The sequence below is a fragment of the Pseudopipra pipra genome, chromosome 1 (assembly GCF_036250125.1).
Source record: "Pseudopipra pipra isolate bDixPip1 chromosome 1, bDixPip1.hap1, whole genome shotgun sequence".
NCBI lineage: Eukaryota > Metazoa > Chordata > Aves > Passeriformes > Pipridae > Pseudopipra > Pseudopipra pipra.
The window spans coordinates 123,501,086-123,523,628 of NC_087549.1; the positions used below are offsets into that span (position 1 = coordinate 123,501,086).

Below are 22,543 nucleotides of genomic sequence, written 5' to 3' on the forward strand. Positions count from 1 at the left end.
CCCTGGCCCCCTTGGCAGATTCTTCCATAGGCAGGAGAAGGTCGGCAGTGCTGCCGGTGGTTGTTGTGACCCTCACTGCATGCCAGTCTGCCTAGCATGTTTAACATGCCTGTAATGCTCCATGTTGCTGAAGAAGACAAAGTCTTTCCAATGCCTTAAATCTACATTAAATTTGTGGCGCGGCTGTAAAAGCCAGGGAGCACCGTTGGTTGGTTCCAGTGTGAGCAATGGTTACTTTCCCTTTCCTTTAACACTCCCAGGTGATGGCTGATTCTGCTGATATAGCTGGTATAAAATGATTTACTTTTGTTTCTTATTTCTTCGTTATTTTTTTCTGCTGATTTATTGAGATGAAATGGGATTACTAAAGGTTAAGGCTCTCCAGCAGAAGAACTCTCTGTTCCAACATCAGTTTACAGAAGAATCTGCTAGCAAAATCTCATCTCTGGTCTGTGGGGGCACAAGGAACTTAGATTGGATGATGGCCCTTGTGATCCTTAAGTGACCTGAAAAAGTCAACATCCTGAATTCCCTTGGCTGATTTGCAAAAGGATACATTTGAACTGCACATTACCAAGCTGTTGCTCATTTTACATCTTTTTCTTTCATACATGGTGACTTTTCTTCCAAAGAAGGAGAAATGCTGCAGGTAGAAAGGGAATTGGTCACTCTATTTGTTTGCATTTTTTTTCCTGTCTCTGGTCTCAAGTCTGAACCCAAACATAACGTTTAATAGATACATATAGATCAGGGTAAACCATCTTTGCCTTTCCCTGTTGCTGCTGCTTTGTAAAACATGCTGGGATGTTTGTATCAGGGAGCAAAGCTGGATTTATGCTGGCAGAGAAGGAAACATTTGGCTCAGCTCCAAAGTTCACAAGTTTTTTGTATGAACAGTTCCAGAATCAACACTTGCCTGAGAAATACTTTCCCATCCCACCCTAAGTTTCCGCTCACTTTTCCTATGCTTGAATTTGCGATGGCAGAACTTTTTTATTAAAATAATAAATGGCCAACTAACAGTAAGTGGGAAATTATCCTTGAATTCTTGTATTTTATGACAGAACTTGTGTTGCATGCACAATAGCCTGTGAGGGCAGCACCTGGGCCAACTCAAGGGGTGTCTATGAGTTGTTATGGGGTTAGGAGGCACAACGGGTATAGAAATACTGCAGTCAATTTCTTATGCAGTACCATAAATTTCTAAATACACCAGAATATTTCAGGGAATGTGTTCTTCCTATTTTATAGATGAAGCATATAAGAAGCTTTTCCTACAGAAACCAAGAGAATGTAATTAAGGGTTGTTGCTTGTTGGTGTGGCCACTTCAGCCTTCAAGGGACCGTGTTCTTATGATGGAAAAAAAATGTGAAGTGGTGTGACTCCTTGAGTGTTGCTCTCTGGGGGTAGTTAAATGGTTCAATTGTGGCTGGTTCTTATGGGTTTGGATGTCACAAAAATCAAGTTTGCGATGGAAATGTCATAAGAAAGACACCAACTGCTCCCACTTTCCCAAGAGAGCTGCAAGGACATCAGTGTGACGTCTGGGACTTTTTTCTTTCCTTTAAGAAAATATTTACTGATTCTTTTCTACATTCCTTACACAGTCTAAACAACATTGAAGCCAAGGAGAGCTGGGTAAAGAAAGCTGGATTAGGAACTTCTTCAGGTTTTTTAGAATTAAGCTATTAAATTGGTGATATAAACCATTATTTCTTTTTTTTTTAAGGTTTTCTCTTAGGGTACACCCTAAACTGGGGTAATTTTCTCTTCATCTTTAAAATTGCTCAGGCTAAAATTGTTCAACACCCAAAGACACCTTTGTTCACTGGGGGTCGTGAACATGTACCCTCTTTCCCTTTGTGCCGGGTAAGAGCTATTACTGCCCTCAATTCCGGGTGTTTGCTGCTTGTCATTCTTGTCATTAGCTCCCCTGCGAGATACCGTCCCCTCAGCACGGTGCTGCTCCTTGAATGTCTGCCTGTTTACTTTGGTCGAAGATATTCTGGGGTGTTTGCATTGGCCCTGGGCAGGGAAGGGGACACTTGTATCAGAGGCCTGTGGCAAGAAGCCAATTGGCAGCCACTAACCTTTTCCCCTGGCACAGCTGTTTGCAGAGCGCCCATCTGCTCAGCCTTGTTGGAAAAGCTGGCTGGATCAATGTAAATCACTTAAACCTGGATGCGTGGTCTTGTTACTAGCAAGGTGCCACTCCTTTAAATGCTGTGATTAATAGCCAGAGTCTGTGGGGATATTTTGCCCATCATGGCTACAGCAAATTGATTTGAGGAGAAATCAGAAAATTGAAAGGAGAGCTGGGGAAATGTGTTCCTGCTAATGTAACCACAGACTTAACATTTTGAGCAATTGCTCAACCAACCAATTTTTAGCTTTTGTTAGTGCCTTCTGGCATTGCAACATTCCTCTCTCATGCAGGTTGTTCTGACTAGCGTTCAGCAAAGGGATGTCTTCAACACTTTGTATTTCTCACAGTGTCAGTGGGTAGAACAGGGTCATGCACATGTGGGAGTGTGCAAGAGGATGAGACAGTTCTTGGGGAGGATGGCTGGGAGGTGGTTTACAAGGGAAGGGAGTGCACAGAGCCGCCACCCTGGTTGGATGGAGCATGTTGCCTTTGGAAACCCTGACCTGCACTAGGAAAGCAGGGGCCACACATGACTGTTCAGGCCATCCCACTAGTTATTGTGTCATTGGGTTGTTCCTTTTCCAAGCTGGTGTGAGAAAAAATTCCTCTTTTAAATTTCGAAAGATGGCATAAACTCATGAAGGAAAGGATTTGTTCAGTGCGCTGGATCTTTCTCTCACCGAGTTTCCGGGGAAAAAGACCCTTTGGGTTTAAATTCCATACATTTTATAGTTTCTCAAAATCCCACCCTTTTCAGATAAGTTTAATATATTCATTTTTGCCTAAAAAGGTTTCTTTTCTCTGAAAAGGGGCTTTCCCTTCCTTCCGATTGGCTGCAAGGCATCCTCTGTCAAAAATGATGGATCTTCCTTTGTTCTTGGCCCAAAGAGAGAGAAGAAACCCATGTGTACAAAATTTCCACATGGCCCTGAAAGATTTTAATTTTTAGGAACTTTTATATTTCCCTTATCCGGCCGAAGAAGACCCTGACACCCAGTCCCATTTGGAACTTGGATATCTTACAACTACACGATACGCCTATATATAAAAAACCGTATTTTATCTCTCATACTGGGGCACGGATATGCCACAATGTCTCAAGCACATTTTGATTTTGCCTAGCTTTAAATGCTTCTGGGATCTAATACCCGTTATACGAGCTTTCGGTTATAGCTGTAGTCTGACCCTGTGTTTTCAACAACCACCTTGAATTTCAGAGGTTAGCTGGTAAAGTGATATGTGCAAACCCACTGGTGAAGATTTATATCAGAGCTCTGTTTTCCTTTGATAATGGATTTAAAAAGATCCCTGCATGGAATAAACTGTATTGACAAAATTACTTATTTGCCCTTTTATAATTACATTTTTATTACTTTTTTTTTTTTGGACAGCATAACTGTGGGGGAAGAAAGAAAAATTATATCCTATATGGCATTCCAGTATAAGCAGAAATCCACAGAAAAAGAAAATAAATCCATATGCTTTATTTTGGAGGTCAAGAACACTCCAAAGTTACTTTTCTTTTAAGTTGCTGGATACTGCGTAAATGTTAGGCTGGTTTTTGTCTGCAGCAGCCCCAGAGCACCCAAGCAGACACACCAAACTGGACCTCAAGGTTCACGTTACATGTATTAGCTAGGCCATGGTAAGCTGTTTGCATGTCTAAAGATTCAGTCTGAGGGCTTAGAAGAGTGTAGCTGAGGGTACCCGGTCAAGGAAACACTGCTACCTGCCAGCCCTTCTCCTGCTCCCTCAAGAGCTGATTTGTTCATCAATCAAATCCTGGGCTGCCTCAGCTCGCAGACATAGTTTTAAGGCAAAATCCCACTCGTGATCCTTGTCTGAAAACACTGTGCTGTGGGCTGTGGCTGTTCACACACAGTGACAACCACCTCAGGTGCGCAGGGGTGAAGGAGAGAGGAGATAGGCAGGAGGAGACACACTAGCTCAATCTTCCTACTCATCCCTCAAAGCCATGAGCCTGGTGTTTTTTTAGGAAGTGGATTTGGCAGCTCTACCACTTCAAGGACACTTTTGGTGTCACAACTGCTGTGGCTACACCAGGAAATCATTTGATGTGTACTCAAGATTGACAATATTTAAGTATGGTTCTTCTAAGTAAATGAGTACAGCGTAAGGTAAAGTCGCTTTTCATGTGTTTCATCGGCTCTTACACTCCTAACCTACCATGTGTCACATTTCAGAGTGTCTGAGGGCTTAATGTCCCACAAAATACAGCATGTGGGTGTGTTGACTGAAAGGGTATCATGGGATATAGGTAGCAAAAATGTTAATAGATGCAGCTGTTTACAATACAGAAGACTGAGTGGTCCCTTCAAAAGAGGTTCCTTGTTTTTCTAGCTAGGTGAACTCCTCAGTCTGGTTTTGACCCTTCTGGGGATTACAAGTTTGATACAAAACTTTTTTTTTAAAGTCTGGCAAAACTTGCTGATGTTAAGTGGTTTAAGTTATGTTAATTGAGCAAGGTTACTGTTTTCTCCTATTATGCCAGCAGCAAAGAACTTTCAGTAGAACATCTTCTGCTACCATTTATTTCTGGAGATGACTCTCATGGGTAGTTGTGGTGTTTGTTGAGATTGAGATCACTTTGCTTACAAAGAATTTTCCAAGTCTGAGGTGAGGGATAAATCTGCTTATTTTGTTTAGTCTGAATTGATGTTGTGCAATATACTGGAAGTAAAGGGAGACCTGATTTTTTTATTCCTTGTGAGTCATGAGATCTTGTTACAATGTATGGAAAAGTGGAGTTTCCTTAAATGTCATAGTTTTATCAGGACTAACAGTAGCATGAATATAACTATTTAGTGCTGGATTTTACTGCCTGGGGGAAAATAGAGTATACTGTATTTAGCATTTGTCTAAACTCAATAAGGTGCACCTTAACAGGATCTGTCCAAAATCACTCAAGGAGTTAACTACAATGCTGAAGATTGAACAAGGTTTCTTGAATGGTCACCCTCTTTGATCTAAACTGGGCCATGCTGCTTTGCTGCTTCTTGTGATTTAAATCTGCCTGCTTCCAATGTATTCTTTCTTATTTTAGCTATCTGTCAAAATGAGGAAAACAGCAGTCAAGAAATAAGAGGACTAGAAGAGCTCAAGGATACCTCTGATGCACAGGTAAATGTGTAAGATTAATGGAGTCTTGGGAATGTTTTTAGATCTACAAATTGAAGAACTGTTTGGTACAGCAAGCATGTAGGAAGGAGAAAGTCTGCTGGATCTCATTTTATGTGGCTATTTAGAATAAGATTGATGATTATTCTGGGAATTAATCCCATCATGTTGCAATTGGACAGCATTCTTCAGCTATCTTTCTGCTCTTTTTAGATAATACACATAGCATATACCAGATGTGAAAGTAAAATGAGATGTGTTTTAGGAGGCGAGGGCATATGACATTTTGATTGAATTTTAATCACTGTAAGTAGACATGCAATGAAATGAGGATACTTATTAGTCATTCAAGTGCAAGCAACAACCTTCTTCTTTCCTTGCCTAACTGCCCTCATTTACAACCAAAGCACACTTCTAGATATTGCTCAGAAGAAACTTAACTGCTTTTTAGAGTACTTTATTGTGGAATTGCTTACCCTTTTTAATTCTGTGAATATTATTTGATTAATCTGCAATTCATTCAGTCATTTAGTTCATGCATTCAAGCTGTGCAAGGGTAACTGCATTGCTTATTGTACTGGTACTGATTATTGCTTTTAATTTAAAACTGATTTTTCACAGTCTGGGCTGTTTTTTTATTCTTCTATTCCTCTTGCAAATGTTATGTTCCCTTGCCACCTTTTCTCCTTCCCCTACATGCAACGTGCAGTTCATGCCACTGGTTTATCTCCCTAACATCCTGCCAAACTGAAAAGTTGTGTGCAAGAAAGACAGAATTTACACTGACGTTTGTGATCAAGCCTAGCTGAAGGGGTACAAGCCATGTAGCCAAGTGAGTAGTACCTATTTCTTTCTAAAGGTAGGGGCTGGCTCGACCACAGTGAGCCCAGTCAGCTCTGGTAGTAGACATGGGCCATGGCAGACACCTGGAGAGTGCAGGCAGAAGGGCTTGGGACCATGTGGACATGCCAATTGCACCAGTGTGTACTTGGGCTTTTCTAGCACACTCTCAGAGTCATGTTCAGACATGATTTTTGGAAATGACCTGCTCTTTTCTTAATTGCACACAGTTTCAAATCTACTAAAAAATAAAAGGGTAGTAGGAGCCCTAATATGTGAAAAATCTGTTACCCAACTTTGATTCCTAATTCACATCAGTGTAGGGTTGAGTGACTTTCTGGGTTTTTTGTGGGGGATTTCATGTATGCTTAGTTCTACTTGATTGTTGTAGTTATGGTTTTTTGAAAATGTTTGTTCCCATTTGTGACATTGACAACACATGCTCAAAGCTCCTAAGTAGCCAGCTAATAAAAATACATGGACTGATTATAAAAGCCCATAAGAATTTATTATTGGGATATTGATTCACCCAGCTTTTATTTGACTGGAAACCAGCTTCTAAAATTTGAAAGAATATGAAACATTTAAAATTTAACAGTTACTAAATGACCAGTTAACAAAAGTATTCATGTGCTCTACTGGGAGGAGAGCAGAGGTGTTATCAGAGTAGTAGTTGCTCAGATTTGTTTGTTAATGCCATAAAAATGACATCCAGTGAAGAACAAATACAGTTTGTTTCAAGGGAGTGAATAATTCTTTTCACTTTAGTCAGACTGTGTGTGGTACTAGAGCAAAGCAAGCAATCCTCTCTTTTGAGGCAGCGGCATATGGTTTTAAGTTTTCAGGTTGATCAGAGGTGCAGCCAGTAATAATTATGTTGTTTTCACCAGCCACAGAAGGAGATAGAGGTACGGTGGAAAAAAACAAATCACCATAAACCTTTAACAGAGTTGAAGGGTGTGGTGTCCACTCTCAACGCTGCTCTGGGACAGAGGCTTGATTTACATGGGAGTTAGCTGACAAAACTGGTAGAAGTGTGGAAAAAATTTGGTTTGGGGATTTTTAAAAGCAAGCGTGCTGTAAACAATGTCAATAAAAGATCCCATCCTGTCTGCCTAGGGATGTCTTAATTCACCTCCATGTCATTGTTACCATTTATGTTCATTTATGACCTTTGCAGAGGGCATCCATTTTCCAATGGATGTGCTGAGACAGAAGAAGTGTTGTCAGCATCTTCACTTTTTCAACCTCAGTAGTGACTACTTTAATTTCCATTAAACTTTTTTATTTCATTTCAAGTATTGCATAAACACATTTAATTATAGTAATTTTGAGCCATGAATGGTAGTAAAGCCTTACTATAGAGTTCCTACATTCTTTTATCATTCATTAAATTAAAGCCAGTTAAAGTATGCAACTTTGTGATTTTCACCTTCACATAGGTTTGTACTTGTATCTCTAGTCTACATGACTTACAGGACTAAGCAAGGACATCTGGGCATGCAGGGTTTTAGAGAGGATGTTCCTGCACAAAATAAAATCAAAGTTGCACTTTGCAAGTAGGGTGACTTGACTTTACCCTTTTGTCTAACAGCTTCAAAAGTATTTCTTGAAAATTAAATTTATATTGACAAGTGAAAATGACCAGTAATCAGAGACTGTCAACATCTTACAAACCAGTTTTTAGAAACTGTCATCAATTATTTAATTGACCTGGAGGTTTTCTTAGGAGTATTTAGCAGAAAGATTTATAGTGGAAAGTCAGCATAAGTGAGGAAATCAGAATTAAAAGGGAAGGATTCATAGCTTTCTTCTTAATTATGAAAAAACATGTTTAGCCTTTTGTATTTCAAGTGCATTCTTTACTCCCAGAGGCAAGCATGTACTATTAATTTAATAATACCTTAACCCTCTGAGAAATTTTTTATCCTCTTGAAACCCAATAACATAATTTCTTTTTCATGTTCTCTTCAATTCTTTCAATTAATGAACCATTAGCAGAGAAAGGGACATGTTAAAATGTAGTATCTCTACTTGGTGGTTATTTGAAATAGGACAAAATGATTCTTCAATGAAATTGCCAATTTGAATACAGACCATATTTGTGGCAGGGCTGGCTCACTGGGGAGGTCCCAGATGATTTGAAGTTGGTGAATGTCACGCCCATCTGCAAAAAGGGCTGGAAGGAGGACCGGGGAAACTACAGGCCCGTCAGCCTGACCTCAGTGCCTGGCAAGGTTATGGAGCAGATCATCCTCAGTGCAATCACACAGCACCTACGGGATGGACAAGGGATCAGACCCAACCAGCACAGGTTTATGAAGGGCAGGTTCTGTCTGACCAACCTGATCTCCTTTTATGACCAGGTGACCCACCTGGTGGATGAGGGGAAGGCTGTGGATGTGTCTACCTGGACTTCAGCAAAGCCTTTGACACCATCTCCCACAGCATACTCTTGGAAAAGCTGCAGCCCACGGCTTGGACAGGGACACTCTGTGCTGGGTCAGGAACTGGCTGGAGGGCCGGGCCCAGAGAGTGGTGGTGAACGGGGCTGCATCCAGTTGGCAGCCGGTCACTAGTGGTGTCCCCCAGGGATCAGTGTTGGGCCCAGTTCTGTTTAATATCTTTATTGATGATTTAGATGAGGGGATTGAGTTCACCATCAGCAAATTTGCAGATGACAACAAGCTAGGGGGGAGTGTCGATCAGCTGGAAGGCAGGAGGGCTCTGCAAAGGGACCTGGACAGGCTGGAGAGTTGGGCTGATTCCAGCGGGATGAGGTTCAACAAGGCCAAGTGCCGGGTCCTGCACTTTGGCCACAACAACCCCATGCAGCGCTACAGGCTGGGCACAGAGTGGCTGGAGAGCAGCCAGGCAGAAAGGGACCTGGGAGTTTGGATTGACAGGAAGCTGAACATGAGCCAGCAGTGTGCCCAGGTGGCCAAGAAGGCCAATGGCATCCTGGCCTGGATCAGGAACAGTGTGGCAGCAGGAGCAGGGAAGTGATTCTGTACTCAGCACTGGTGAGGCCACACCTTGAGTACTGTGTTCGGTTCTGGGCCCCTCAATTCAGGAAGGATACTGAGGTGCTGGAGCAGATCCAGAGAAGAGCAACAAGGCTGGTGAAGGGACTGGAGCACAAGTCCTGTGAGGAGAGGCTGAGGGAGCTGGGGTTGTTTAGCCTGGAGAAGAGGAGACTTGGGGGAGACCTCATCACTCTCTACAAGTACCTGAAAGGAGGTTGTAGCCAGGTGGGGGTTGGTCTCTTCTCCCAGGCAGCTATCAGTAAGACAAGAGGGCATGGTCTTAAGCTCGTCCAGGGGAGGCTTAGGTTAGGTATTAGAAAGAAATTTTTTACAGAGAGGGTAATCAGGCATTGGAATGGGCTGCCCAGGGAAGTGGTGGATTCTCCGTCCCTGGAGGTTTTTAAGATGAGACTGGATGTGGCACTTAGTGCCATGGTCTAGTAACCACGGTGGTGTTGGATCAAGGGTTGGACTTGATGATCTCAGAGGTCTTTTCCAACCTGGCTGATTCTATGATTCTATTCTGTGATTCTATGATTAGGCAATGCAATTCCTTCTGTTCTCAGTGGGTTTCTGACCTTCAAAGCAGTCACATGGGAAAGCTGGGTTCCTCAGGAGGCTGGATTCAGGAAGAGCAGAGGACATGCAGGGTACAGGCTGTATAGGCTGTATCTGAAATCCTTTCCTTCACCAGAGCTGAAGTATATGATACAGGCTTGTGAGGAGATGTCTTCATCCAGACTGGAAGAATGTAGGCATGTACAAATTTATTTCAATGAATTCAGTAAGGATGACTCTTTGTACTTGGTTGTGAAGCCTGTTTTTTCCATCAGTGTTAAAGCACTTATTCGTAAACTGGATTTGTTTTCTTCTTCAGCTGAAGAAGTCTTAACCCCCACTTCCCTCTTCCTTGGAGAAACCAGCAGACTGTTTGAGTGGGCACTCTCATACCTTCATGGGCAGGAATTTCTTAAGGCCAAAGAATTGGAGCCTGCATGGCACTATGGGTTAGCAGTCAGGGCATCCGTAGCTTTTAGGCCTGACTCACAAGATGTGTTGTGAATTTTGGAGTAGATAGCTATTCGTTTAAACTCAAGATGAATAGTAGCAAGAAAATGGTGGAGGAAGGGGGGAAAAAATGTTTATTTGCAGATTGTCTTTGAAGTCTAATACCATAGCTGTACCATATGATGGGCCCTCCCAAAGCATATGCTGTTCCCACAGGAAACACCTGGGCTAATAAAAGCTGTGTGGTATCATCACACCAGGTCTCAGTTATGCAGTGGCTATATCTATAAGCAAAGCATGGACAGTGATATTAGCCACTGACTTTTCAGGGAGCAATTTAACCCATATCAACTAACTTTGCAAAGGGTCTCTGTTACGCCTGCGTGCAAGCATGAATCCATCTTTGTATATATATATATATATGGCATTTTTAGAAAACAATCAGTGCTCAATGTTTTGGCAAAACACTACAAGCATAACTTGAATAACTGTCAGAATATTAGCCAAAAAAATAGCTTTTAAAGCAAATATAATTTTCTTCCCTAAACAAAATCAAGAGAGACTGATTTGTTATTTACGGAATAAATAAATGTGACACAACTTATCTTTTGAGTCTTGCATACGTGAAAAATGGTTGGGGTGGGAGCAGAGGGAGTTGTAGCCTGTTATTTTTAGGATTGCCTTTTGTTGCACTTCAGTCTTTTTCCAGAGCTGTTCCTGGCTAACTTTCCCATGAGTTTTTAACCTCTTGCTCTTGTTCTCTTATGTAACAGGAAACAGGCTGACAGGAACAAATAAAACACAGCATATCTGATAGTTGCACTCAGAGGAGCGGTTGATTTAGTTAGCCCTGCCTTCTTCCCTCCAAAGTAGATACATTTGGAGATTCAGATGTGCCTCCACTCCTCTCCAGTTGTTTCCTGGGAAGCAGCGACTTGTTTGTGTTCAGCAAGCAGCACTGAAGTACCGCAAATATGAGAAAACAGATGCATTTCTTTTAAGGTTGAAATTTGTGGCGGTGTCATGTCCTGGGATTGTGGATTTAAGTATTTGTTTGCTCTTTCTCCCACCCTTAAGGCAGGAGTTTTATGCAAGCTTCAGGGAAGAGATGACATCGGACGGATTGAGCTGGTCCAGAAGCTGGCGAGAGAGAACTGCCAGTTTTTGCAGGCGGATAGAAAATCACTGGAGAAGGCAGAACAAGTAAGACATTTCTTGTTTGGGTTTTTTTTGTTTTCTTCTGACTGGGGAGGGAGATTTAGGTCACAAAACTGAAATAGCAAAGCTGATGGTCAGAATCCAGGGCACACATTATTCATGGAGCTGTAACTGCTCTCCTCTGGCATTTACATTTCTCTGAAGTGCGTTCAGGTCAATAATTGTCAACGCACTTAAATTATTATGTTGTCATTAGCTGTCAGTTGCTGTTATTAATATCTTAGACACATAGGATGTAGCAGATGACTTCAGGATGCTTTTTACCAAATTGTTGGGTTTTAGGGCATATTTAAATAATGTATAAGGTATATGAGTACATCAAGTACTTACTTTAAATTGTCTTAAAATTACTTTATTGCTGGTATATTTGGATGTAAGTATTGGCTGGAACTTTTCAGTGTGAATTAAAAAGAATGGTCTGGATAGGGAATTCAATGGTTTTTTTTTCTTTTAAATTGTGTTTTCAATCAAAAGTTACACTGAAGAAAGCAGCATTCCATTTAATGCTTCTGAAAGTATTTATTCAGATGTTAATAACTGGATTGAAAATGCACTGAAACTTGACTGCTCTGCTTATAGCACGTCTCCTAATATTGTTCTCTTAGTAAAGATTTCTATTCTGATTGCATATTAATCTAAAGCTGCAGAGGATAATAACAGCAAGAAACAAAAAAAATCCCACCTAGTCCTCGTGTCTCTTGCCATTTTGTGTATATAATTTATTCCATATTCTGTTCACTGGACAGGAGAAAAAAGGCACGTGCTTTAGAAAAGAAATACTTTTCAGCTCATCTGCAAGCTCATTCCTACTGAAATAAAGCTGCACAAAGGAAAAGATAATGATGAAATCTTGTTTCAGAGCTTCATGCTGTTCTGTTCAGCAACATATAAGGTCTGGTTTGGTGTAGTTAAATATGTAATTGTATCAGTAGGTGTGCAGAAGCGAGAAAGGTAATTAGCCAGGCTAAGTCCTCTAGATTGAATTGTTCCTCAGCTGACCCGCTGGCCATGGACAAGTGGCAGAATGTCCGTATATCTTTAAACTCTATCTATAAAGCACAATTAAAAGTTTAGGTGCTTAAATAAAGAAGATTTTTAAGCCAGGGAATGTTTCTGTTGTGTTTCAAGATTTGGAAGCAAGATTACAGATACGTGGGCATAGAGGAGAGGGGAATGTCGGGACTGATACTCCAAAAATTCAGTGGATATTTTTGCTGCTTACTCCAGTCATTGCAAAGGGTGCTGTGGTGTCAGCTGCAGTTCTGTAGCTGCACAGATTACAGTACAGTTCCAAAAATGGAAAGGAAAAAAGCACTCAGCTTTTCTTCTCCTTTTGAAAAGTGTGGTACTTAGCAATTGCTGCTATTTAGGAGATGAGTGACTTCAGTTTAGCAGGAGCTAGAGCAATCTGCTCATATCCATCCTGAGCAGTATAATGCAGCAGTTACTGCTCTGAGGCAAGGATATGCCTTTAGACTTTGAGGATATGCTTTTAGAGGTGACAGCAAAGAGAAATGTTGTCTGAGAGACTGCAGAAGCCCAGGTCATTCCTCATCTGCCCTTTATTTCTGGGTAGGGAATGTCTTACAGCTAGTGCAGGCAATAATAAATCATGGTGTGCTTCCTCTCCCAGTCTACAATTTACTGGTTATTGTAGGGTGAGAGTGATGTGTCTCTTCCCTTCAGTCCAGGCAGCCCATGCCCAGATCTAAGACAGATCTACAGTCCACAGTGTGGGTGTATTTGCTAAGCCCCCAACTAGACTATTGATTTCATTAGGAATAGTCGCCAAGAAGGCACTACTGAACATGGGTAAGGCTTGTCATAGCTTCTCAGTTTAGCTGACTCAGGTAACTAGCTTTCCCTGGGAAAAATGCACACATTGCTGTGGAGGGGCGGTGGGTTGCATACGTTCAGGAAGCTGTGAGCTTCCATCCCTTCCTCTCCCTCCCTTCCTCCCATGTGGTCTGAGAGCTGATCCGACGCACGTGCAGGTGTCAAGATTTGACTGGCTGGGCAGAGTTCACTGTTCCAGGCAGCGATTCCCCCTCCTTTCAAAGGAGAAAAGCAGCAGGCTGAATTGTAGTGAGTACTGCTTGGATCCAGGCTTTCAGACCTTCCCATCTCATCCTGCTGCTACAAAAGTGATGGCAGATTCATTGGCATTGGCTTACTACCCAGTCCCTTGGGCTCACTGTAAATGTTAGAGGAACAACATGTTCAGGGTGTGGTGTTCTTATTATGTGTTACATGTCCATGTGCTACACGTCTTTTTTTATTATTTTTAAAAGCATAGCTTACTTTTACCTTGCTTTCTTAGAAACACGGGGTGATGGGCACTCAATGTAGGAGTGAAATGGGTGTGCTCTGCATGTTTTCTACAGGACCCTCATTTCTCAATAAGTACCCTTGTGCTAAAGCTTTCACCAGCTTTCCCTCCTGGGGAGCTCAAACTGTGTTTTCTTGGATGATCTGTCCTCCTCAAAGGGATGGCATGCAGTCTGTAAATCAGATGCCTGAACACCCTGCCAGGCTGCTCTCCCTGCACTTGGAGAGCTTGCTAACTGGATTGGCTTCCTGGCAGCCCATGTTGAAGCAGAAATGCTGCTGGTTTGCAGGGCTGTGTGTTTCTTTCAGCCTGGGCCAGTGTCACTGTTCAAAGCTGGGGGCTTTATAACCTGCCTGGAAGTAAAGCTGCTCTTTTCGAGATGACCAATGGGGAATTTTGCCTAAAGCAGAGTTCTAGGTTGTCCTCCTCTAGAATTATGAAAAAAAAAACAAAACCCCAGCTTGAACGTGCATATGCATAATTCCTCTCTACATATACTCTGTTCCAGGCATGTGATGGGAAATGGAGTAGGGGCTCCCTTGGTGCTACCCACTGTGTTTCTAAAGAAGGTCTCTTCAGATTAGTACAACCTCACATGGATTTCCAACATCAGTAGCAAAAATAAATGTAGTTTAATTGGGTTTTGATGATTCTTGTACTTTCCTGTAAAGAAGTGTTCTCAGCCTAATCACAGAATTTGGTACTAACTACCCCAATAACTCTTTTTCCTGTACAGTGAATGAGGTGTGGAGTGTGATGGGGAGCTAGACTGGATAACTAAGAGAACTGGTGAGCTCTCCTGCCATTCAAGTATATAGTCATTATCTTAATCTGAGTTTGAGGACAGAAGTTAGTGATTCACTTAGGGAAGGTAGATGACATGTGGATGTAGAAGAGATTTTTGGGCAGATAAAGTAGCTAAAAGTATTCTTTAAGGTGTGGTTGTTGGAGGTCTGTGGTCCACAGAGGGCAGGTGAGGCATGGATTGATTCGGATTGATAGTTCAGAAGGAGATGAAAAATAATTATTTTTTCCCAGAAAAAGCAGATGGTCTGGAAGAGGGAAAATACGTGACAGCTGGGTGGTTCACTGGAGAAAAGCTCAGTTTTGAACTATTGTGGGTGAGAGAAGGGATTCCTTTAGTCTGGCTGTGTTCTGGAGGGTGTAAAATTGGGGTGTGTGTACATGATGTACATGCATATATTTTTACTTCATACTTTAAGTACCCTTATCAGAAAGTCCATACTGCTTTTGTTTCAGTTTTCTTGTGTGCTCTCATTTCTCTTCAGATTTGTGGTCTGAATGAAAAAAGAGCTTTGAAAAAGTCATATAATTTAAAAGTTCTGTGCTCAAACTCTGTTATATGTGAGCTGCTTAATTGATTTTGGCACTGGAAGCTGACAATGACCAGGTTAGACTGGTATATTGGAACTGGTGTTTCTCAGTAGCTCACAGTGCCAACTTCTTCTGTGGTGAATATAGTGTTTGCAAAGTGCTCTAATCATATTGGTACTCTCAGACTCATAAAGAAAAACAAAAACTAAATTACAGTGATTTTTTTCCCCCCCATTCCTGCTTGATAATGTGTTAGAATAAGGTGCTTAATTAAGGCACTGAACCTACCATAGGTGTTAGGCTTCCTAAACCTCAGTTTTGCTAGGGAGTAGAAAGTAAATAGTACTAAATAAGATTCTAAATAGGAAGGTAAGCTTCTTCTCTTGCTGTTGAATTCCTACAATGAGATACAGTGTACTGACAAATAAAGAAAATGAGATGGTTGTCTAAAACACACAGAAATTATTTTAGTATCAAATGTGGGCTAGAGTAAAAATAACTGTGCAAGCTTGTAATTCTAATTTTATCATTGCATGCAAATCACACACATAAGCCTAGGGAAAAGTAAAACTGGATATTTGTATTTTTATGTAATTTAAGTATTTCTTTCCCTTTCAAAAGTTGCTTTGACAGAAAAGAGATGAAAAATCTGTATTGAAATATTCAGCTATAAAATGTGCCCACTTTTTTTGAGAAGTTTGCTTATTAGTAGCATTAATTATAATATAGAAAGCAAGTTCCGTATGTAAAGCCATTTGAAGTAATTTATCATAGCTTTTTTTCCTCCAGCATACTTTTGAGATGCATTTGAGGCACATTTGCACTAAACCATAGTTTTTGAAACTCCTCTTAAGCAACTATAACTCAATTGAATAATGGCTTTATAGTAGATGTGAAACTGTTTGTACAGTGTTTCCAGTTATTATTTCAATGAAGCGTTGCCCTCATTAAGAAAATCACATCTGTTTATAGTGTCATTGTCTTAGTAGAGTTGGAAAAGTGCTTTTCATCCCAGCAACATGGGGAGAATGTTCTTTAGATTATATTATCATTTTCATGGTCAGATCAACTGAATAAGCTGTTTACAAATTGACAGTAATGTTCAAAGGAAATTTAAGATTCTCTAAGGTGCTCATAAGAGAACTAAAGAGTATTAATTTCTTTATTCAACTATATAAATTATGTTCTAGGCTGAGGCTCTTCCAGTACTTCCCTGCATTGGTGGGGAGGGGAACATTTCCTAAATCCACCCTGTAATCCCTTTACAGATTAATGTATATTTTAATTAGAGTTACATACTGTTTAAAAGTATATAAGTACATACAGCTTAAGTGTATTGATTCTGTGACAGTTCAATATGAAAGAGATATATTATAGGAGGCAGGTATGTTTTCAGAAGGACAACAGATACTGAAGAACAGTTTTGTTAATTTACTGGGTACTAACTTTTGTAATCAGTGGTCTCATTAAGAAGACAGATGATTTGCTCATTGAAGCAGGTTAGTGGTTGAACTGAAGCTGTTAAAAGGCTTACAACAACAGAAGATTAACGACTTAGAGCCTTGGGTTGTATAGATTACTCACGACCAAGGAATTTCATAAGGAAATTCCAGCTGTGACACACCAAGGTTATTTTAGGGTGCATGTACCTGTCCAGCTGGAGACAAGAATGAATGTCAGGACATGTCCAGAGCTGCTGTTTTTGTTAGCTTTTGTTAGACAAAGCTGTGGCACTATACTGATATACTGTTGGATTGATGGTCAATAATCAGGGCTCCGATGGAAAAATATTCTTTAAAACATTGATATCAAATGACATCTGAATACAGGCAGTGACTGAAATTTTACTTTCTAAAAAATTCATCACTTTTGTTGTATCTGCTCTGTCTGGGACAGATCTATTGTGTATCTTGAGTGCAGATTTGCTGCTTTTCACTCTTGGCCGCTACTCTACATCTCGGGCAGAACTGTGAATCAAGTGGACACAACTAGACACAGTTTAGCACAACTAAACAACTATACACAACTATAGCACAACTATAGCACAGTTTTGCAGGAACTTTCATGGCTTGAATATCTATGAAGTGGTATAGATATCTAAAGTCTTTTAAGCAGAATGGGTTTAGCGTGTTAGCCCAGGAGTTTGCTATTTCTCTTTATACCTCCTAGATCTGCCAGTGTTAGCAGAGAGAGCTGTACCAGGGTAAGATGAGAGTTGGCAATTTTGTTTGTCTTCAACTACAAGCCAAGAAAAAAATGAATCTATCAATGAGGTTGTCAGTTTATATCTCTGCATTGAGTAAGAGTGACTAAGAGGTATGTACATGCTTGCTGCGGAGGTAAGCTGAAGTTCAAGACTCTGGTCTGAATCAGGGGAACAGGGACTTGAATCTAGTTCTGTCTTGTTCTGGAGAGAGTGTCCTATTCCAGATGGTCGATCTTTCATCTGCTGGAATGAATGCATAGCCCAAGGTGATCACCTGTTCTTTGTAAGCCAACCTCTTTATCTTCTGAGAAGAAAAGACTTCTGCAGGTCCTAGGCTTTTTTTTTTTTTTTTTTTTGGGTGCAGAACAGGCACAGGCATCTTTTTGAAATGGAAAAAGTTTCCCAGAGTTAAGGCTCCTTCTGCTCAGATGTAGGACTGGGATCATTTGCATGCTAGCAAAAGCTTTGTTTCAGTGTTTTGCAGCACTTCTATTAAAATAAGGAGAAAAGTATTTTTATTTGCTATATACTTTTCAGAGGACTTACTATTCCTTTTGTTAAGTCTAATGTGGCCAGAGTTTTGGAGGAGAACATCCTCTTGTCAGGGATGCAAAACAGTGGTGAAATTATATGGTCCTTCTCCCTGTAAAATAAAAGCTCTGCAGTCATGCTTGTGCTCGCATGATATGTTGTGAGCTTAGTGTAGGAACACATTTACTGGAAACCTCCCTGTTTTCCTTTGAGTCAAGTTACATATTCCCACAATACTTTCCTCCAGATGCTTGACCTAGTGTTTGAAAGAAAAGAAAGCCTAATTTGCTCCTCTTTGATTTATTCGGTAGCATTAAACTACTTTGTATAGAAGGAAATTCCACATACACATTTTGCACGCTGGGCTTTCTTTGGTGTGGAATGGTGACTCATTCTTGTATGGGACAATATCTTAGCTCGTGGGCTGAAAGGGGTAAAAAGGGCACATGGTATTTAGTAAGCTAAAACCTGAGACCCAGAACTTTGAATTTTTATTTTTGACTCCATTGGTTATTTAATAAATAACCTTCTTCAAATCTTGCTGCTTCTCTGCACCTTTGTTTACCAGGTATAAAATGGGGTCTTCAACATGTGGGACCTTGAAGGGTGCCATAAAACCTGCAGTGGTTAATGAATGTTGATGAATTGCTTTGGTATCCCTTTTGGGTGGTTTGGAGATCCCAAGCAAATTGGAGGTGGGTTGGACTTTGAACTGCTGAGGGCCAGGGAGATATTTTTTTAAATTCTTAGCATAGCTGAGGCAAGGCCAAGCGATTTCAGTCACTACGCAGCCTCTGGGTCCTTGGGCATTGCTTCAGTGGCTGTACTGCCCCAAATGCTTGTCCCCAGCCCTGGGCTGTCCCATGTAGTGCAGCTTTATGAAGAGACACAGGGAATAATGAAGCTGAAAAATAAAATAAATGCACCTTTCTTGTGGGGTTATTTTCCAACTGGTTCGGTTTCCTTCACATTATGGGGATATGGATATGGGGTGAGAATGAGATATGGTGTGAGGGATGACCCATGCAGGCTCCTGATGAAATACAGCCATCCTCCTTCATTCACAAAAGCCTTGTGACTTACAAAATCCAGAAACTGAACTGTGTCAAATGAAATTTCCTTGCATTTTTTCAGCAGCCACTATTTTAATCTAGGTCCTGTGCTTCACCATGTGGCTTCATGAAGGCATGCATGCACAAAGAAGGGTGTGAATGATGAGTGGAGGTCAGCATCCAGGAGCAAGGAAGAGGACAGGAGTGCTGTTTTTCATGGGAAGTTGGACTACACAGTTCTGGTGTGGTGGTACTGTAGTCCTGGGAACTCTGAGTAATAAAGGTGCCTAGATCTCTCTGTCAAGTTAGGGAATTTGTTACCTAAATTCAGGAAGATTAAAAAGAAAAGTTGATAATACTCTGAATATGTATCATGCAAAAGTATGATATTTTTTCTGAATTCTGAAATTCAAGAGAAGTAATTTTGTCCTTCACCTTTCAGTGGTGCAGATCTTTTAAGTCATTCATTGTTTTACTAGACTCTTCTCTTAGAATTGAAAACAATCAAGGACATCTGGCTTTGGCTCGTACTGTGGACCTGGCTGAGGAGAAACATACAAGACAACTGGAAAATTTTTTGATAAACTAGAGGCTTATGGCTGTCCACTACAGCATCCTCTTTGGAAGTTGTCTGAGATTTGGTAGCTGGCCCAGAGATCAGTCATGTTAAAAGGATTCAGTGCAAAATGAAGATTTGGGCCAGTAACACAGAAGATACATGGTTAGTGTTATTAAATAGGTGAACATATTTCTACATGTCAAGCTTTGCTCTTGTTTGGAGTAGAAACTACAGTGGAGCAAATTCTTTAGTACCATCTGCTTTCTATGCTAAGGTCAGCGTGGTTCCAATGGCAGGATGCTCTGAAGTCAATGAGGCCTGCGTTAGGACCTCACTGGACTAAATGCTGCCAGCATTTGTTGGTATTTGTTCCTGCAGGCATGCTCTGGAGACCACCTGGAGCATGCTGGTGTGAAGACTTAGCCTTTTCCTTATGTTCAGCTGTCTTTCCTGTACCAGAGTGGGGCTATCTGCACTGAGGGCTTTTTGGAAAAAGGGCAGCTGTAAAGTGTTTATCTCTTCCTCCATTGCTGAAACCACATCCACAGCAGGAATGTAAGCACATCTCAGCCTTGTATTTCTTGTAGGCTTCTTCCCCCCCCCCCCCCCCCCCAGGATTTATTTATTTTAATCATGAGACATCTCTAAAATCTCAAAAAATTGTCCTTTTGCTATGGCCATTCTGTCACTCACTGTGCCTGCTTTTCAAAATTTAATTCAGCTCCTGCTGATGTTAATAGATATTTTTTTGTGAGAGCAGGGTATAGCCCTTAGGGTCTAATACTGTTGTCACACTGTAGCCATGGAAGGTGGTGGCATTTTGCAAGATGTGCTTGACACACGGTCACCTGTGGAGAACGCTGATTTGGTAGCAGTTAATACACCACTCGCATTCATTTTTCTTGGTTGTATGTGGCAGCTCAAAGAGCAAAGGAATGAAAACCCAGGTGATTAGTGGTATTTTTGCTGACTGTCTTCCTCTAAATCAAAGCAGGTATTTCCCTCTCCTTCCTCGATTAGTGTTCCTACCGCTGTGTGCAGCACCTCCTATGTTCTAATTCACAGCACATGAAAATGAGGTCTCAAGTGCATATGCATGGATTTTGTTTTAACTACCTAGTGAAAAGTTTTAATTAGATGTTTCATGTGGAAACATGAAACAGGGTTTGAAATTAGCAATGACCTTGTGGCCTTCCTTGAATATATTTTCTGCTACCATGTGGCAGGCAGTTCCCGGTTCTTTCTGTCACTGGCTGGAACGTGAGCATCCGAGCGGGGAAGGCTCTGACATGGGGGAGCAGCAGCAGCTGCTGGTTGCAGGAAAAAGTACTTTAGCCTCATTTGGTGACTGGGAAAATAATAGGATGACCTAACTCAGGAAGAGCATGAATAGTAGCTGGTATTTCCTTTAACAGCTTGCTGAAGGTCAAATCTTAGATGGATTTCCAAGCTCTGAACCAGAATAAGCCCTGAACAGGGAGTGATGCTGAACTACATAGCCCTGTTTGATCAAGGGAAGAGCCTACAGCTCACATGCCTTTGTAGGTTGCTGTGTGTCAGCTCTGTCCCCTGGCTGATGCTGCTGTCTCACCTGGAGTGGCTGGACTGAGAGCACCATCCCTTATTTCATCTCCATTTTCCCTGGGAGGTGAGGGGAGTAGACCTGTGTGTGGTATATCAGGAGCAGCATTTCTACTTAATCTGGTGCTAGGAGAAACAAAGGAAAACCTGCTCTTTTTAGTAGAGGAGGAGACAAGCACAGAATGCAAACGTGCATCACCTTTATAGGTTGGTTCCAATATCACAGTGCCTGTTCTGTTTTTAGAGGCACTAATATTTGTTCAGTGAATATAATAACAGTTGAGGCCTTTTTACAAAATACTTTTGATATTGCAAGTAGCAGATTATTCACCACAGAAAAATTTAAAACATATATGTGGATATAAATACAGCTGTTAAATTGATTTGTTGTTTATAATATATACTGTTTGGCTACACTTAGCAAGTTAATAGAGACCTGATGTGTTCAGGGTCAGAGAAGACACTAATCAGAGCTGACTGAAGAGACAATAATTTTGGTTCTCATATGCAAAGCCTGGTTGTTCAAGCTTTGAGCTAAAAAACAGACATATTCAGGTCTGGGCTTCCTTGTGTGGATGGCAAACAGCTGGAAAGTGTACCAACACTCTGGCTTTGTCTCCTCATGTGAGAAACCTGAATCTTTTAAGTGAAATCCACACATTAGTTCAGTCTGTCTAAATAATATGCAGTACCTATATTGAGCTAATAATTTGGCTATATTGATTTCTTTTTTGTTTCTTAGATTTGATGAACTTGTGTAAAAGAAGCATGTGGCTTCTAAACAGAACTCTATTTGCAGTGAGTTCTTTACTCCTATTTCATGCAGAGGCAGAAGAAGTAGATTAAACCTGGGCAGAAGATTTTCCTGCCTGCTTTATCATTGGCATCACAAGATTCTTCCAGCAGAGTTTGAGCAGTGCCCAGTGCCCCACTGGGAACCTATCAAATCCTGCACATTGTAGGGGATGGCCTCCTGCATCTGGGGCCTTTCTCAGGATTTCACCAAGGACGTGGCAGAATCCTTCTCCACCAAGGAACTTCTGGCACTAATGGTCCACCAGTTCTGTTTCTGTAGATATATCTGCCTATGTGTGCATATGCTGTATTTATTTATTTATTTATTAAACAGACTGCAAACCTTGCTAAAAGCAAAGATGATCACTTACAAGGACTACTTATGGAACCTTTTTTCACTCTGAAGAAAGAACCAGTCATTTACACACAGTCTCAGTTGTTAGCATAAAGAAGGTGCTTTCTCCTGGTGACCCATCTGTTCTGACACTCCTTTCCTTCTCCTCCTCTTTTCAGATTGCATCAGGTTTTCATCTAGCAGATTCTGAAAAGTTTCAACCTCCTTTTCAGTTGTTCAGATTAAAACCTAAGTCTTGGTCATCACATTTGAGACCTATACAAACTTCTGTGCCCCTACCTTAGGGACGTCAGGCTGTGAATGTCACCTTTCCCCCTCTCCATCTAGTGCCTGCTGACAGAAAAAGCAATACATGCAGGCTGTCTGCTCCCTGGCTTATCTTGCAGGTAACTCCATGTAGGTACACACTACCTGCCTTTCTGA

At 41.1% G+C, this 22,543-nt stretch overlaps 1 protein-coding gene across 1 annotated transcript in view; it reads left to right on the forward strand.

Annotated features, from left to right (window-relative positions):
• The window catches only part of RAPGEF5 (Rap guanine nucleotide exchange factor 5), a 160,428-nt gene that overhangs the window by 56,538 nt on the left and 81,347 nt on the right, over positions 1-22,543 (forward strand). The window contains exons 8-9 of the mRNA XM_064675282.1: positions 5,212-5,288; positions 11,237-11,362. Of these exons, the coding sequence (XP_064531352.1) occupies positions 5,212-5,288; positions 11,237-11,362 (203 nt within the window). The remainder of the gene's footprint in view (positions 1-5,211; positions 5,289-11,236; positions 11,363-22,543) is intronic.